Source organism: Salvelinus fontinalis, unplaced genomic scaffold (genome assembly GCF_029448725.1).
Source record: "Salvelinus fontinalis isolate EN_2023a unplaced genomic scaffold, ASM2944872v1 scaffold_0222, whole genome shotgun sequence".
NCBI classification, from domain to species: Eukaryota; Metazoa; Chordata; class Actinopteri; order Salmoniformes; family Salmonidae; genus Salvelinus; species Salvelinus fontinalis.
The window spans coordinates 135,001-152,629 of NW_026600431.1; the positions used below are offsets into that span (position 1 = coordinate 135,001).

Here is a 17,629-nt window from a genome sequence, read left to right on the forward strand (position 1 = left end):
CTCTCTCTCTCTCTCTCTCTCTCTAATTGTTATTTTTAGGGAGGCAGGTAGCCTAGTGGTTGAGGCTGATGGGTCAGTAACCCAAAAGGTCACTGATTCGAATCCCTGTGTGAAAAATCTGTCAATATGCCCTTGACCCTAATTGCACTTTTAAGTTGCTCTGGATAAGAACGTCTGCTATAATGAATTCAGATAATTATTTAGCTCTAAATGCTAACCATTTCCTTCTCTCTCATACAGGGTTGGTGTAGTTGGAAGGGAACACTCCCGTTTGTCCCCTCAGTCTTCCTTTCCACCATGACATGTCGGAACACTCTAGCACCTCGATGACGTCACCAGCCTTGAAGCTCAGCTCGTCCTTCTCCTCGGCGTTGAAGTCATACTGAGCTCTCACCTGCATCAGACCACTGCCCCCCGTGGTCACAGCCGCACGCTGGAACACAGGTACACACACGGGGGTCGATTAGACACGTAGCTCCATTCTATACACACACACACACACACACACACACACACACACACACACACACACACACACACACACACACACACACACACACACACACACACACACACACACACACACACACACACACACACACACACACACATGAGGAAGGGATTTGGTTGTAGAGTGTATACTACCTGTGGTGGGGGTATGGGGTCTGGTGTGCGTGGCAGCGGTTGGTGAGGCTGGGGTGCGCGGGGCTGGTGAGGCTGGGGTATGCTGGGCAGGGGCAAGTGAGGCTGGGGTATGCTTGGCAGGGGCAGGTGAGGCTGGGGTATGCTGGGCAGGGGCAGGTGAGGCTGGGGTGCGCGGGGCTGGTGAGGCTGGGGTATGCTGGGCAGGGGCAGGTGAGGCTGGGGTATGCTGGGCAGGGGCAGGTGAGGCTGGGGTGCGCGGGGCAGGGACTGGTGAAGCTGGGGCTGAGAGGATGGGGCTGATGTCCTGGTCTGTCCGAATCCCCTCTCCTAGGAAGAAAAGTGAAATTAGAGAGAGAGAAAGCACTGTTATAACTTTTCTTTCAGATTCAATAAACCGATAATGAACAGTTTTAGCTATTTATCCTGATCAAGCTTGAAGTACCCGACACCATCATTTAGTGAATAGGGATCCTCCATAGTTCTACTCCTGCCTGTGTTTCTGTGTCCAGCAGATAGATGCTGTTTATAGACAGAGTTGTTCATGTAATAGTTCACCAGCTCCTTTATTAACTATGTATAAGCCCTTCATAAACGCCTTATAACTACTTATAACTATTTATAACCAGTACCTGTGTATCTGTGTCCAGCAGATAGATGCGGCTGTGTTTATAGACAGAGTTGTTCATGTAATAGTTCACCAGCTCCTTTATTAACTATGTATAAGCCCTTCATAAACCCCTTACAAACCCCTTATAACTATTTATAACCAGTACCTGTGTATCTGTGTCCAGCAGATAGATGCGGCTGTGTTTAGAGACAGAGTTGTTCATGTAATAGTTCACCAGCTCGTTGAAGGAGCTGAACTTCTCAGACCAGAGGTAATACTGCCCTCTGGTGTCTGCCATCACCTTGAAGTGCTGCACGTCTGCCTCGTGTCTGGGAGAGGAGAAGTAGGTAGGTAGGTAGGTAGGTAGGTAGGTAGGTAGGTATAGTGATATGATGTAAATATGAGGCAAATATGTGGTCAATGATGTTGTCGTGTACATTAATCTAGCTTTTTAATGTAAAGACACACACACACTGACCTAACGGATATGGAGAAATCTCCTGGGGCGCTCTGGCTGCCCCTGATCAGAAAGGATCCTATAGGCTGGGCCATGAGAGACTCCTGGGCCTCACCTCGACTAGCACTCTCCTGGTACCAACTAGAGATGGAGGGAGAGGGGGAGGGAGGAGGAGAGAGGGGGAGAGAGAGAGTGGGTGAGAAGGGGTGGGGGGAGATGGAGAGGGAGGAGGAGAGAGGGGGAGAGAGAGAGTGGGTGAGAAGGGGTGGGGGGAGATGGGGAGGGAGGAGGAGAGAGGGGGAGAGAGAGAGTGGGTGAGAAGGGGTGGGGGGAGATGGAGAGCAGTAAACACAATTGTATTTAGTATTTTTCATAACATCGGATTGTGTTCACACCTGCTGACACACAGACATCACATAGCCGACACACACTGACACACAGTACTGCTTGATTGTCTTGGGTAATACGTATGACCTGGGTAGGTGATTGTCTTGGGTAATAAGTATGACCTGGGTAGGTGAATGTCTTGGGTAATAGGTATGACCTGGGTAGGTGATTGTCTTGGGTAATAAGTATGACCTAGGTAGGTGAATGTCTTGGGTAATAGGCATGACCTGGGTAAGTGATTGTCTTGGGTAATAAGTATGACCTGGGTAGGTGATTGTCTTGAGTAATAAGTATGACCTGGGTAGGTGATTGTCTTGGGTAATAAGTATGACCTGGGTAGGTGATTGTCTTGGGTAATAAGTATGACCTGGGTAGGTGATTGTCTTGGGTAATAAGTATGACCTGGGTAGGTGATTGTCTTGGGTAATAAGTATGACCTGGGTAGGTGATTGTCTTGGGTAATAAGTATGACCTGGGTAGGTGATTGTCTTGGGTAATAAGTATGACCTGGGTAGGTGTATGTCTTGGGTAATAAGTATGACCTGGGTAGGTGTATGTCTTGGGTAATAAGTGTGACCTGGGTAGGTGATTGTCTTGGGTAATAAGTATGACCTGGGTAGGTGATTGTCTTGAGTAATAAGTATGACCTGGGTAGGTGATTGTCTTGGGTAATAAGTATGACCTGGGTAGGTGATTGTCTTGGGTAATAAGTATGACCTGGGTAGGTGATTGTCTTGAGTAATAAGTATGACCTGGGTAGGTGATTGTCTTGGGTAATAAGTATGATCTGGGTAGGTGATTGTCTTGGGTAATAAGTATGACCTGGGTAGGTGATTGTCTTGGGTAATAAGTATGACCTGGGTAGGTGATTGTCTTGGGTAATAAGTATGACCTGGGTAGGTGATTGTCTTGGGTAATAAGTATGACCTGGGTAGGTGATTGTCTTGGGTAATAAGTATGACCTGGGTAGGTGATTGTCTTGGGTAATAAGTATGACCTGGGTAGGTGATTGTCTTGGGTAATAAGTATGACCTGGGTAGGTTTATGTCGATGTAGTTACGTGGTATGAATCCCTTCTTTCCATGTCGCTCAGCCATCAACCAGTCATCATTGGTGCCCAAGATCTACAGAGAACAGAGGAGTGGGACACGCACACACACACACACACACACACACACACACACACACACACACACACACACACACACACACACACACACACACACACACACACACACACACACACACACACACACACACACACACACACACACACACACACACACACACTTAAAGTGGTTAGAATGGAGAAGTATTGACATAAGTGACAGAGTGCTAACAGGAAATGCTGTGGATACCGTATGACTTATACATGTTTGCCAGTTGACCGTCTCACAACATAGCTTACTGTATGCTATAACAAAGGCCTGTGACCAACATGTCAGCACCTATCAACTAACAATGGGTTTGCAAGACAGTGTTGCATGGAGTATTCCGACATAAGGGTTGTCTACTTATGTTTACTATGTGCCCTTGCTAGGGTACACTAGTTGTGTGGAAGGGGATTGCTGTCCTCTTTACCTTCATGTTGTCTCCCTTCCTGAAGCTCAGCTCATCCTCAGCAGTGGCTGTAAAGTCATACTTACCTACTGCCTCCATAGCAGGAAGTCTGGGGGGAGTTCAGGGGGAGAGAGAGAGAGGGAGGTGACACAGAGAGGGAGAGAGGGAGAAGAGGGAGGTAGGGAGGGACCAGAAGAGAGAGAGAGAGAAGAGGGAGGGACAGGGAGAGAGAGAGTAGAGGGAGGTAGGTAGGGACCGGAAGAGAGAGAGAGAGACAGAAGAGGGAGGGACAGGGAGAGAGAGAAAGAGAGAAGAGGGAGGTAGGGAGGGACCGGAAGAGAGAGAGAGAGAGAAAAGGGATGAACAGGGAGAGAGAGGGAGAGAGAGAGACAGAAGAGGGAGGGACAGGGAGAGAGAGAGAGGGGGGGTAGGTAAAGAGAGGGAGAGAGAGAGACAGAAGAGAGAGGGACAGGGAGAGAGAGAGAGGGGGGATAGGTGAAGAGAGGGAGAGAGATAAAGGAAGGAAGGAAGGAAGGAAGGAAGGGGGAGAGGACAGGATAGAGAGGTTAAACAAAGGCATAGTTCTGTAACAGAAACCCAAAACACATCAACTTTGACACATCTTTAATGAATACACGATCCTATAGACAACAATAACAACTACAACAACAACAGCAAGAAACACTGTAAAGGAAACTGATACATACCTCGATTCCCCCAGACAGCACGGTTAGTAGAGATGGTAGCTCCAAACTTTAACTGTCCTTGTCACAGTTCTGACAGACAGGATATGATGCAGTCCTGCAGTTGCGCAAACAGAACCTTGTTCTCAAGCTGTTTAGAAGATGTCTCACCGTATACACACACACACACACACACACACACACGCATGCGCACACACACACACACACACACACACACACACACACACACACACACACACACACACACACACACACACACACACACACACACACACACACACACACACACACACACACACACACACACACACAAACACACAAACACACACAGACATTAACACATACAGAGAGAGAAGGGGTGAAACCACAATGCAGTCTCAGTGTGGCCATATGCTAAATAAATTCTGTTTCAGAAGAGAACATTCATCTTCGACAAACTTCCTCCTTTGGAAGCACTGCTGTAGCTGCTGTTTCTGGAAACACCCAAATAACCTTTTACATTTCACTTGCCAGCGTTATGATCCTATGTGCTGGAGAATACACACTTTATGTTGTACAAGCAAACACAATATTCTCTCTTGCAACCAACAACACGTTCCCTTTCTCATATGTTTTTAGGTCTGTGTTTCCTACAGGATCAGAAGCTGTAGCAGAGGCTGAGTCTACGTACGTACACACACACACACACACACACACACACACACACACACACACACACACACACACACACACACACACACACACACACACACACACACACACACACACACACACACACACACACACACACCCGCTCAGTCCAAAGCTATACAGACACTGGGTTTGGGTTCTTACCAACACGGCCACTATTGCCTGAGACAGTGTTTCTTAAAGGAGTAGTTCACTGTTTTACAACTTGATGTTAGCTGGTTCCTCACCCTGAAAGTGGTCTTTCGGCCAGGAGAAACTGTCATCTGTGGTTCAGGTTTATTTATACAGCCATTACAAACCTCAGCTAACTTTAGCCACCGTTTGCTAAACATCTATTGAAGTGATGGGGGCATGTGAGCAGGTTGTTTTTTTTATGGCCAAATCAGGTTTAAGTAACATGATGTGGACATTATTGTTCTAAACATGCTCACTTTCCCCCATCAATTACGTTTGAATCTAGCGGTGGATGAAGTTAGCTCTGGTTGTAATGGCTGATTAAAGAAAATTGAACCACGGATGACAGTTTCTCCTGGCTCATAGACAGCTTTCAGGGAAAATATCAAGTAATATAGTGAACTAGTCCTTTAATGCTGGTCCCAGGGACCAAACGGGGGTGTGCATTTTAGTTTTTGCCCTAGAATTAACACACTTGATTAAAAAAATGAAAGGCTTGATGATGAGTTGATTAGTTGAATCAGGCGTGTTAGTGCCAGGGCAAAAACAAGACATATGGACTCCTTTGGGCCCCCAGGACTATGCTTAAGAAACCCTGGGAGAATCTCAATTGCATTGCCTTGATTCCTCACGTCCTCTCTCGTTGCTGCCTTCTCAAGGACCTCTGACCTTATCATCCAATCGGTTTTGAGGAGGAGGTGATGAGAGAGGACGTGAGGAATCAAGGAAATGCAATTGAGATTCTGTCTTAGGCAACAGAGTCCCAACCCACAGGGTTTATACTGTTACTGGAGGAGTCTCAACCCACAGGGTTTATACTGTTACTGGAGGAGTCCCAACCCACAGGGTTTATACTGTTACTGGAGGAGTCCCAACACACAGGGTTTATACTGTTACTGGAGGAGTCCCAACCCACAGGGTTTATACTGTTACTGGAGGAGTCCCAACCCACAGGGTTTATACTGTTACTGGAGGAGTCCCAACACACAGGGTTACTGGAGGAGTCCCAACCCACAGGGTTTATACTGTTACTGGAGGAGTCCCAACACACAGGGTTACTGGAGGAGTCCCAACCCACAGGGTTTATACTGTTACTGGAGGAGTCCCAACCCACAGGGTTTATACTGTTACTGGAGGAGTCCCAACCCACAGGGTTTATACTGTTACTGGAGGAGTCCCAACCCACAGGGTTTATACTGTTACTGGAGGAGTCCCAACCCACGGGGTTTATACTGTTACTGGAGGAGACCCAACCCACAGGGTTTATACTGTTACTGGAGGAGTCCCAACCCACAGGGTTTATACTGTTACTGGAGGAGTCCCAACCCACAGGGTTACTGGAGGAGTCCCAACACACAGGGGTTATACTGTTACTGGAGGAGTCCCAACCCACAGGGTTTATACTGTTACTGGAGGAGTCCCAACCCACAGGGTTTATACTGTTACTGGAGGAGTCCCAACCCACAGGGTTACTGGAGGAGTCCCAACCCACAGGGTTTATACTGTTACTGGAGGAGTCCCAACCCACAGGGTTTATACTGTTACTGGAGGAGTCCCAACCCACAGGGTGTATACTGTTACTGGAGGAGTCCCAACACACAGGGTTACTGGAGGAGTCCCAACCCACAGGGTGTATACTGTTACTGGAGGAGTCCCAACACACAGGGTTACTGGAGGAGTCCCAACCCACAGGGTTTATACTGTTACTGGAGGAGTCCCAACACACAGGGTTACTGGAGGAGTCCCAACCCACAGGGTTTATACTGTTACTGGAGGAGTCCCAACACACAGGGTTACTGGAGGAGTCCCAACCCACAGGGTTTATACTGTTACTGGAGGAGTCCCAACCCACAGGGTTTATACTGTTACTGGAGGAGTCCCAACCCACAGGGTTTATACTGTTACTGGAGGAGTCCTAACCCACAGGGTTTATACTGTTACTGGAGGAGTCCTAACCCACAGGGTTTATACTGTTACTGGAGGAGTCCCAACACACAGGGTTTATACTGTTACTGGAGGAGTCCCAACCCACAGGGTTTATACTGTTACTGGAGGAGGCCCAACCCACAGGGTTTATACTGTTACTGGAGGAGGCCCAACCCACAGGGTTTATACTGTTACTGGAGGAGTCCCAACCCACAGGGTTTATACTGTTACTGGAGGAGTCCCAACCCACAGGGTTTATACTGTTACTGGAGGAGTCCCAACCCACAGGGTTTATACTGTTACTGGAGGAGTCCCAACCCACAGGGTTTATACTGTTACTGGAGGAGTCCCAACCCACAGGGTTTATACTGTTACTGGAGGAGTCCCAACCCACAGGGTTTATACTGTTACTGGAGGAGTCCCAACCCACAGGGTTTATACTGTTACTGGAGGAATCCCAACCCACAGGGTTTATACTGTTACTGGAGGAGTCCCAACCCACAGGGTTTATACTGTTACTGGAGGAGTCCCAACCCACAGGGTTTATACTGTTACTGGAGGAGTCCCAACCCCCAGGGTGTATACTGTTACTGGAGGAGTCCCAACCCCTAGGGTTTATACTGTTACTGGAGGAGTCCCAACCCACAGGGTTTATACTGTTACTGGAGGAGTCCCAACCCACAGGGTTTATACTGTTACTGGAGGAGTCCCAACACACAGGGTTACTGGAGGAGTCCCAACCCACAGGGTTACTGGAGGAGTCTCAACCCACAGGGTTTATACTGTTAGTGGAGGAGTCCCAACCCACAGGGTTACTGGAGGAGTCCCAACCCACAGGGTTTATACTGTTACTGGAGGAGACCCAACCCACATGGTTTATACTGTTACTGGAGGAGTCCCAACACACAGGGTTACTGGAGGAGTCCCAACCCACAGGGTTTATACTGTTACTGGAGGAGTCCCAACACACAGGGTTTATATTGTTACTGGAGGAGTCCCAACCCACAGGGTTTATACTGTTACTGGAGGAGTCCCAACCCACAGGGTTTATACTGTTACTGGAGGAGTCCCAACACACAGGGTTTATACTGTTACTGGAGGAGTCCCAACACACAGGGTTTATACTGTTACTGGAGGAGTCCCAACCCACAGGGTTTATACTGTTACTGGAGGAGTCCCAACACACAGGGTTTATACTGTTACTGGAGGAGTCCCAACCCACAGGGTTTATACTGTTACTGGAGGAGTCCCAACCCACAGGGTTTATACTGTTACTGGAGGAGTCCCAACCCACAGGGTTTATACTGTTACTGGAGGAGTCCCAACCCACAGGGTTACTGGAGGAGTCCCAACCCACAGGGTTTATACTGTTACTGGAGGAGTTCCAACCCACAGGGTTTATACTGTTACTGGAGGAGTCCCAACCCACAGGGTTTATACTGTTACTGGAGGAGTCCCAACCCACAGGGTTTATACTGTTACTGGAGGAGTCCCAACCCACAGGGTTTATACTGTTACTGGAGGAGTCCCAACCCACAGGGTTACTGGAGGAGTCCCAACCCACAGGGTTTATACTGTTACTGGAGGAGTCCCAACCCACAGGGTTACTGGAGGAGTCCCAACACACAGGGTTTATACTGTTACTGGAGGAGTCCCAACACACAGGGTTTATACTGTTACTGGAGGAGTCCCAACCCACAGGGTTTATACTGTTACTGGAGGAGTCCCAACCCACAGGGTTACTGGAGGAGTCCCAACCCACAGGGTTTATACTGTTACTGGAGGAGTCCCAACCCACAGGGTTACTGGAGGAGTCCCAACCCACAGGGTTTATACTGTTACTGGAGGAGTCCCAACCCACAGGGTTTATACTGTTACTGGAGGAGTCCCAACCCACAGGGTTTATACTGTTACTGGAGGAGTCCCAACCCACAGGGTTTATACTGTTACTGGAGGAGTCCCAACCCACAGGGTTTATACTGTTACTGGAGGAGTCCCAACCCACAGGGTTTATACTGTTACTGGAGGAGTCCCAACCCACAGGGTTTATACTGTTACTGGAGGAGTCCCAACACACAGGGTTTATACTGTTACTGGAGGAGTCCCAACCCACAGGGTTTATACTGTTACTGGAGGAGTCCCAACCCACAGGGTTTATACTGTTACTGGAGGAGTCCCAACCCACAGGGTTTATACTGTTACTGGAGGAGTCCCAACCCACAGGGTTACTGGAGGAGTCCCAACCCACAGGGTTTATACTGTTACTGGAGGAGTCCCAACCCACAGGGTTACTGGAGGAGTCCCAACACACAGGGTTTATACTGTTACTGGAGGAGTCCCAACACACAGGGTTTATACTGTTACTGGAGTCCATAGAATCTGAAGATAACACATACTGTAGAAAGAGGAGTAAGGGAAGCGCTACTTAGGTACACATTAGTACATTTTGGTAGATAGAAGGTGCTCTTTGGTAAAAGGGGTGAATTGGTCATCAAAAAGAAAGAAGGACCAATGCACTCTTCATATAGTTAATTAAAATGCCTTTATTAGTATGGCATGTTCAATAGAAACAAAGTTTAAAAAAAATCAGATTTGTTAAAAAGTGAAAAACTGTCGCTATGTTATCATAAAAATACAACTCCAAGCTATGTTCAGACTGTTGTTGTTCATGTTTTTCTGTGTTCTAGTGGACTATGGAATATATTGCTGTCTTATTCTTGAGACTTGTCCCAGTCATATTTAAGGTACGAACTTCCTTTCTAAGTGTCCTGATACTTCTAGCTTGGAGTTGTATTTGTATGATAACATAGCTACAGTTTTTCACTTTTTAATGTGTATAGTATTGCTTACTAGGTGTGTCCAGTCAAGTTTGTAACCACTCCCTCTTCTAATTAGGGCTGATTGGAAACTCTGTTGAAAAGAGGACAGTGTATTCCTGTTTTTGGTACTCCCTGACGAAGGACATGCTGCCGAAACGCGTCGGTTTTACAAAAACTTTGTTTCTATTGAACATGCCATACTTATATAGGCATTTAAATGAATTATACGAAGAGTGCCTTGGTCCTGAACTAGGCAAGTCAGTTAATGACGGCCTAGGAACAGTGGGTTAACTGCCTTGTTCATGGGCAGAACGACAGATTTTTACCTTGTCAGCTCAGGGATTCAATCCACCAACTTTTCGGTTACTGGCCCAACACTCTAACCACTAGGTTACCTGCTAGCTTTTGCTCTGAAAGCTGTGTGTGTGTGTGTGTGCGTGCGTGCGTGCGTGCGTGTGCGTGCGTGGGTGTGTGTGCGTGCGTGCGTGTGTGTGCGTGCGCGTGTGTGTGAATGTTCCCTCTCTTCTTTCCTCCTTTCTTCGCTCTTTCTCGCTCACTATTTATTATGGCCACTAGGGGCCAGCAGAGTCTGTAGCAAAATGATAAAACCATCTGGACTAAACAGGGCCATATTCACAAAGCGTCTCAGAGTACAACAGCTGATCTAGGATCAATGTTGCCTTTTCAGTCACAATGAAAACGATTATATAGGCAGGGGGACCTGATCATAGATCAGCACTCATACTTTTACTTTATTAATAATATCCCCAGTAATGAACTGGGCCGTATTCATAAAGCATCTCAGAGTACAACGCTGATCTAGGATCAGTTTTGCATGTTAGATCATAATGAGTGAAACTACATGGCCAGAGGGGCTACTTTATCCTAGATCTGTTCTAACATATATCCTTGGTAAATGAAAAGAGTTCCTCTCAGTGGGGTCTGATCAGTATTGAGACAAAGGTTACGTCCCAAATGGCACCCTATTTCCTATATAGTGCACTACATTTCACCCTATTCCCTATATAGTGCACTACATTTCACCCCATTCCCTTTATAGTGCACTACATTTCACCCTATTCCCTTTATAGTGCACAACATTTCACCCTATTCCCTTTATAGTGCACTACATTTCACCCTATTCCCTTTATAGTGCACTACATTTCACCCTATTCCCTTTATAGTGCTCGACATTTCACCCTATTCCCTTTATAGTGCACTACATTTCACCCCATTCCCTTTATAGTGCACTACATTTCACCCTATTCCCTTTATAGTGCACTACATTTCACCCTATTCCCTTTATAGTGCACTACATTTCATTTCACATTCCAAGACGGCGTAGCAGTGTAGACGTCTTTGTCCTGTCGTGTCCCGTGTCCCTTGTATATATCTTTTTACATATTTTTCTTCGCATATCTTTTAAAAATACTTTCTTAAACCTCAACTTCTAAATACTCTCCTGCAACCCGCCTCACCCAATGTGGCGTGGATCTGCTTTTTTCTAAAGTATTTCTATTTACTTCTGATCTGGAATCCATCTACTGAAGATAGCCAGCTAACTGCCTACCAGCTATCAGTTAGCAAACCATTGCTAGCGGTCATCAGCTAACCTTTAGCTCGGAAAGCTCTCGCTAGTTCGAACAACGTGACTAAAACCAGAGCATAACGGACCTATTTCTCTCCATATCCCCGGATTCCTACCGCAAACTCTGAACATTTTCATCTGGATCTTCGCAACTAGCTAACCACAATCCCGGGTGACCACTCCTGGCTAGCGTTTCCATCCCGGAGCAGGCACCAATTAGCCTGAAGCTAATTGGCTAGGGCTCCTGTGCTACCACTGAAGCCCACTCCTGGGCTACAAGACCCGGACCCATTTACTGCCGGTACGGAGCACGGAACCCCGCCTATCCTCTACAACTGGAATACCGACATAATCTGCCCGGGGACTCCAACAGGCCCCTCAGGCGTGACGCCCGCTGAAGGCTCATTCTGCTAACCTACTAGGCCTGTTAGCTACCTAGAGCTACCTGGAACCCTACTAATTCCACGACTGGTCTATCGACGTCACCGCACGAAGAGGCAAAAACAGACTTTCCCCCCATCGCGACGTCCCCCAAAGGCTAACTTGCCTGCCCCGGTCTGCTAACTGCTAGCTTATCTTGCAGCTAGCGCAGCCAGGAAGCTAGCACCAGTTAGCAAACACAATTCTACAATTCACAACCTCTCTTTCGCCATCGCTATCCGGCTTGGATTCTCTGTCGACACGACCACGTCTGGTTTGCAGACGTGCCCTCAACCGGTGCCCTCAACCGGCCTCCGTCTGAGCAGACCCCCTCCGTCTGAGCAGACCACCCCCCCGGGCTACTAACTTTAAACGCGTGCTAGCTTAGTGGAGGCCTCACTACTCCATCTACGGCTGCCCCCTGGACACTATGATCACTTGGCTACATAGCTGATGCCTGCTTGACTGTCCATTAATTCACGGTACTCCATTCTGTTTATTTGTGTTTTATCTGTCGGCTCTGTGCCTTAACTCAGGATCTGTGTGTAGTTAATCTGACCCTCTCTGCCCAGTCGTCGCCATTTTTACCTTCTGTTGCTGTGTTAGCTGACTAGCTGCTGTTATCTCACCTGCTGTTTTAGCTAGCTCTCCCAATCATGACCTGCAATCACTTTATGCCTTATTGTATGTCTCTCTCAAATATCAATATGCCTTGCATACTGTTGTTCAGGCTAGTTATCATTGTTTTGGTTTGCAATGGACCCCGTAGTTCCACTCTCCATACCTCTGATACCTCCTTTGTCCCACCCCCCACACATGCGGTGACCTCACCCATTGAGACCAGCATGTCCAGAGATACAACCTCTCTTATCATCACCCAGTGCCTGGGCTTGCCTCCGCTGTACCCGTGCCCCACCATACCCTGGTCTGCACATTATGCCCAGAATCTATTCTACCACGCCCATAAATCTGCTCCTTTTATTCCTTGTCCACAACGCTCTAGGCGACCAGTTTTGATAGCCTTTAGCCGCACCCTCATCCTACTACTACTCTGTTCCTCGGGTGATGTGGAGGTAAACCCAGGCCCTGCATGTCCCCAGTCACCCTCATTTGTTGACTTCTGTGATCGAAAAAGCCTTGGCCTCATGCATGTCAACATCAGAAGCCTCCTCCCTAAGTTTGCCTTACTCACCGCTTTAGCACACTCTGCCAACCCTGATGTCCTTGCCGTGTCTGAATCCTGGCTTAGGAAGGCCACCAAAAACTCTGAGATTTCCATACCCAACTATAACACTTTCCGTCAAGATAGAACTGCCAAAGGGGGGGAAGTTGCAATCTACTGCAGAGATAGCCTGCAAAGTTCTGTCATACTTTCCAGGTCTATGCCCAAACAGTTCGAACTTCTAATTTTAAAAATGAACCTCTCCAGAAATAAGTCTCTCACTGTTGCCGCCTGCTACCGACCCCCCTCAGCTCCCAGCTGTGCCCTGGACACCATCTGTGAATTGATCGCTCCCCATCTAGCTTCAGAGTTTGTTCTGTTAGGTGACCTAAACTGGGATATGCTTAACACCCCGGCAGTCCTACAATCTAAGCTTGATGCCCTCAATCTCACACAAATCATCAAGGAACCCACCAGGTACAAGCCTAAATCCGTAAACATGGGCACCCTAATAGACATTATCCTGACCAACTTGCCCTCCAAATACACCTCTGCTGTCTTCAATCAAGATCTCAGCGATCACTGCCTCATTGCCTGTATCCGCCACGGGTCCACGGTCAAACGACCACCCCTCATCACTGTCAAACGCTCCCTGAAACACTTCTGCGAGCAGGCCTTTCTAATCGACCTGGCCCGGGTACCCTGGAAGGATATTGACCTCATCCCGTCAGTTGAGGATGCCTGGTCATTCTTTAAAAGTTACTTCCTCACCATATTAGACAAGCATGCTCCGTTCAAAAAATGCAGAACCAAGAACAGATATAGCCCTTGGTTCACTCCAGACCTGACTGCCCTCGACCAGCACAAAAACATCCTGTGGCGAACTGCAATAGCATCGAAGAGCCCCCGTGATATGCAACTGTTCAGGGAAGTCAGGAACCAATACACGCAGTCAGTCAGGAAAGCAAAGGCCAGCTTTTTCAAGCAGAAATTTGCATCCTGTAGCTCTAACTCCAAAAAGTTCTGGGATACTGTAAAGTCCATGGAAAACAAGAGCACCTCCTCCCAGCTGCCCACTGCACTGAGGCTAGATAACACGGTCACCACTGATAAGTCCGTGATAATCGAAAACTTCAACAAACATTTCTCAATGGCTGGGCATGCCTTCCACCTGGCGACTCCAATCTTGGCCAACAGCCCCGCCCCCCCTGCTGCTACTCGCCCAAGCCTCCCCAGCTTCTCCTTTACCCATATCCAGATAGCAGATGTTCTGAAAGAGCTGGAAAACCTGGACCCATACAAATCAGCTGGGCTTGACAATCTGGACCCCCTATTTCTGAAACTGTCCGCCGCCATTGTCGCCCCCCCCCTATTACCAGCCTGTTCAACCTCTCCTTCGTATCATCTGAGATCCCCAAGGATTGGAAAGCTGCCGCTGTCATCCCCCTCTTCAAAGGGGGAGACACCCTGGACCCAAACTGTTACAGACCTATATCCATCCTGCCCTGCCTAGCTAAGGTCTTCGAAAGCCAAGTCAACAAACAGATCACTGACCATCTCGAATCCCACCGTACCTTCTCCGCTGTGCAATCCGGTTTCCGAGCCGGTCACGGGTGCACCTCAGCCACGCTCAAGGTACTAAACGATATCATAACCGCCATCGATAAAAGACATTACTGTGCAGCCGTCTTCATCGACCTGGCCAAGGCTTTCGACTCTGTCAATCACCATATTCTTATCGGCAGACTCAATAGCCTCGGTTTTTCTAATGACTGCCTTGCCTGGTTCACCAACTACTTTGCAGACAGAGTTCAGTGTGTCAAATCGGAGGGCATGTTGTCCGGTCCTCTGGCAGTCTCTATGGGGGTACCACAGGGTTCAATTCTCGGGCCGACTCTTTTCTCTGTATACATCAATGATGTTGCTCTTGCTACGGGCGATTCCCTGATCCACCTCTACGCAGACGACACCATTCTGTATACTTCCGGCCCTTCCCTGGACACTGTGCTATCTAACCTCGAAACGAGCTTCAATGCCATACAACATACCTTCCGTGGCCTCCAACTGCTCTTAAACGCTAGTAAAACCAAATGCATGCTTTTCAACCGCTCGCTGCCTGCACCCGCACGCCCGACTAGCATCACCACCCTGGACGGTTCCGACCTAGAATATGTGGACATCTATAAGTACCTAGGTGTGTGGCTAGACTGCAAACTCTCCTTCCAGACTCATATCAAACATCTCCAATCCAAAATCAAATCTAGAGTCAGCTTTCTATTCCGGAACAAAGCCTCCTTCACTCACGCCGCCAAACTTACCCTAGTAAAACTGACTATCCTACCGATCCTCGACTTCGGCGATGTCATCTACAAAATAGCTTCCAATACTCTACTCAGCAAACTGGATGCAGTTTATCACAGTGCCATCCGTTTTGTTACTAAAGCACCTTATACGACCCACCACTGCGACCTGTATGCCCTAGTCGGCTGGCCCTCGCTACATGTTCGTCGTCAGACCCACTGGCTCCAGGTCATCTACAAGGCTATGCTAGGTAAAGTGCCGCCTTATCTCAGTTCACTGGTCACGATGGCTACACCCACCCGTAGCACGCGCTCCAGCAGGTGTATCTCACTGATCATCCCTAAAGCCAAAACCTCATTTGGACGCCTTTCCTTCCAGTTCTCTGCTGCCTGCGACTGGAACGAATTGCAAAAATCTCTGAAGTTGGAGACTTTTATCTCCCTCAACAACTTTAAAAATCTGCTATCCGAGCATCTAACCGATCGCTGCAGCTGTACATAGTCCATCTGTAAACTACCCACCCAATTTACCTACCTCACCCCCATACTGCTTTTATTTATTTACTTTTCTGCTCTTTTGCACACCAGTATCTCTACTTGCACATGATCATCTGATGATTTATCACTCCAGTGTTAATCTGCTAAATTGTAATTATTCGATTTATTGCCTACCTCATGCCTTTTGCACACATTGTATATAGATTCTCTTTTTTCTACCATGTTATTGACTTGTCTATTGTTTACTCCATGTGTAACTCTGTGTTGTTGTCTGTTCACACTGCTATGCTTTATCTTGGCCAGGTCGCAGTTGCAAATGAGAACTTGTTCTCAACTAGCCTACCTGGTTAAATAAAGGTGAAATAAAAAAATAAATATAGTGCACTACATTTCACCCTATTCCCTTTATAGTGCACTACATTTCACCCTATTCCCTTTATAGTGCACTACATTTCACCCTATTCCCTTTATAGTGCACTACATTTCACCCCATTCCCTTTATAGTGCTTGACATTTCACCCCATTCCCTTTATAGTGCTTGACATTTCACCCTATTCCCTTTATAGTGCTCGACATTTCACCCTATTTCCTTTATAGTGCACTACATTTCACCCCATTCCCTTTATAGTGCTTGACATTTCACCCTATTCCCTTTATAGTGCTTGACATTTCACCCTATTCCCTTTATAGTGCACTACATTTCACCCTATTCCCTTTATAGTGCACTACATTTCACCCTATTCCCTTTATAGTGCACTACATTTCACCCTATTCCCTTTATAGTGCACTACATTTCACCCTATTCCCTTTATAGTGCACTACATTTCACCCTATTCCCTTTATAGTGCACTACATTTCACCCTATTCCCTTTATAGTGCACTACATTTCACCCTATTCCCTTTATAGTGCACTACATTTCACCCTATTCCCTATATAGTGCACTACATTTCACCCTATTCCCTTTATAGTGCACTACATTTCACCCTATTCCCTTTATAGTGCACTACATTTCACCCCATTCCCTTTATAGTGCACTACATTTCACCCTATTCCCTTTATAGTGCTTGACATTTCACCCTATTCCCTTTATAGTGCTCGACATTTCACCCTATTTCCTATATAGTGCTTGACATTTCACCCTATTCCCTTTATAGTGCACTACATTTCACCCTATTCCCTTTATAGTGCACTACATTTCACCCTATTCCCTTTATAGTGCACTACATTTCACCCTATTCCCTTTATAGTGCACTACATTTCACCCTATTCCCTATATAGTGCACTACATTTCACCCTATTCCCTTTATAGTGCACTACATTTCACCCTATTCCCTTTATAGTGCACTACATTTCACCCCATTCCCTTTATAGTGCACTACATTTCACCCTATTCCCTTTATAGTGCTTGACATTTCACCCTATTCCCTTTATAGTGCTCGACATTTCACCCTATTTCCTATACAGTGCTCGACATTTCACCCTATTTCCTATATAGTGCTTGACATTTCACCCTATTCCTTATATAGTGCTCGACATTTCACCAGGACCATAGCGCTCTGGCCAATAAGGTGGGGCTATGGTACCGTTTGGAAAGGAAACCGTTGGAGCAGGATTATGGTCCCCTGGTTGCCAGGATTGTTTTGGGGGGGTGTCAGCACAACTGTACAGGAGGGATTGGTGGAGTTACATTT

At 47.2% G+C, this 17,629-nt stretch overlaps 1 protein-coding gene across 2 annotated transcripts in view; it reads right to left on the bottom strand.

Annotated features, from left to right (window-relative positions):
- The window catches only part of LOC129844750 (GRB2-related adapter protein-like), a 4,482-nt gene extending 18 nt beyond the window's left edge, over positions 1–4,464 (bottom strand). Inside the window, exons 1-7 of one of the 2 annotated variants that reach the window (XM_055912835.1) lie at positions 4,364–4,464; positions 3,678–3,765; positions 3,129–3,220; positions 1,731–1,850; positions 1,419–1,581; positions 646–972; positions 1–433 (exon numbers count right to left, since the gene is read on the bottom strand). The exon at positions 1–433 is cut by the window's left edge and continues 18 nt beyond it. In XM_055912835.1, coding sequence (XP_055768810.1) covers positions 233–433; positions 646–972; positions 1,419–1,581; positions 1,731–1,850; positions 3,129–3,220; positions 3,678–3,755 — 981 coding nt within the window. In that variant the 5' untranslated portion in view covers positions 3,756–3,765; positions 4,364–4,464 and the 3' untranslated portion in view covers positions 1–232. Of the gene's footprint in view, positions 434–645; positions 973–1,418; positions 1,582–1,730; positions 2,839–3,128; positions 3,221–3,677; positions 3,766–4,363 lie in introns of those variants that run through there. The other variant, XM_055912834.1, reaches the window with a different exon arrangement.
- Between the last annotated feature and the right edge of the window lie 13,165 nt (positions 4,465–17,629).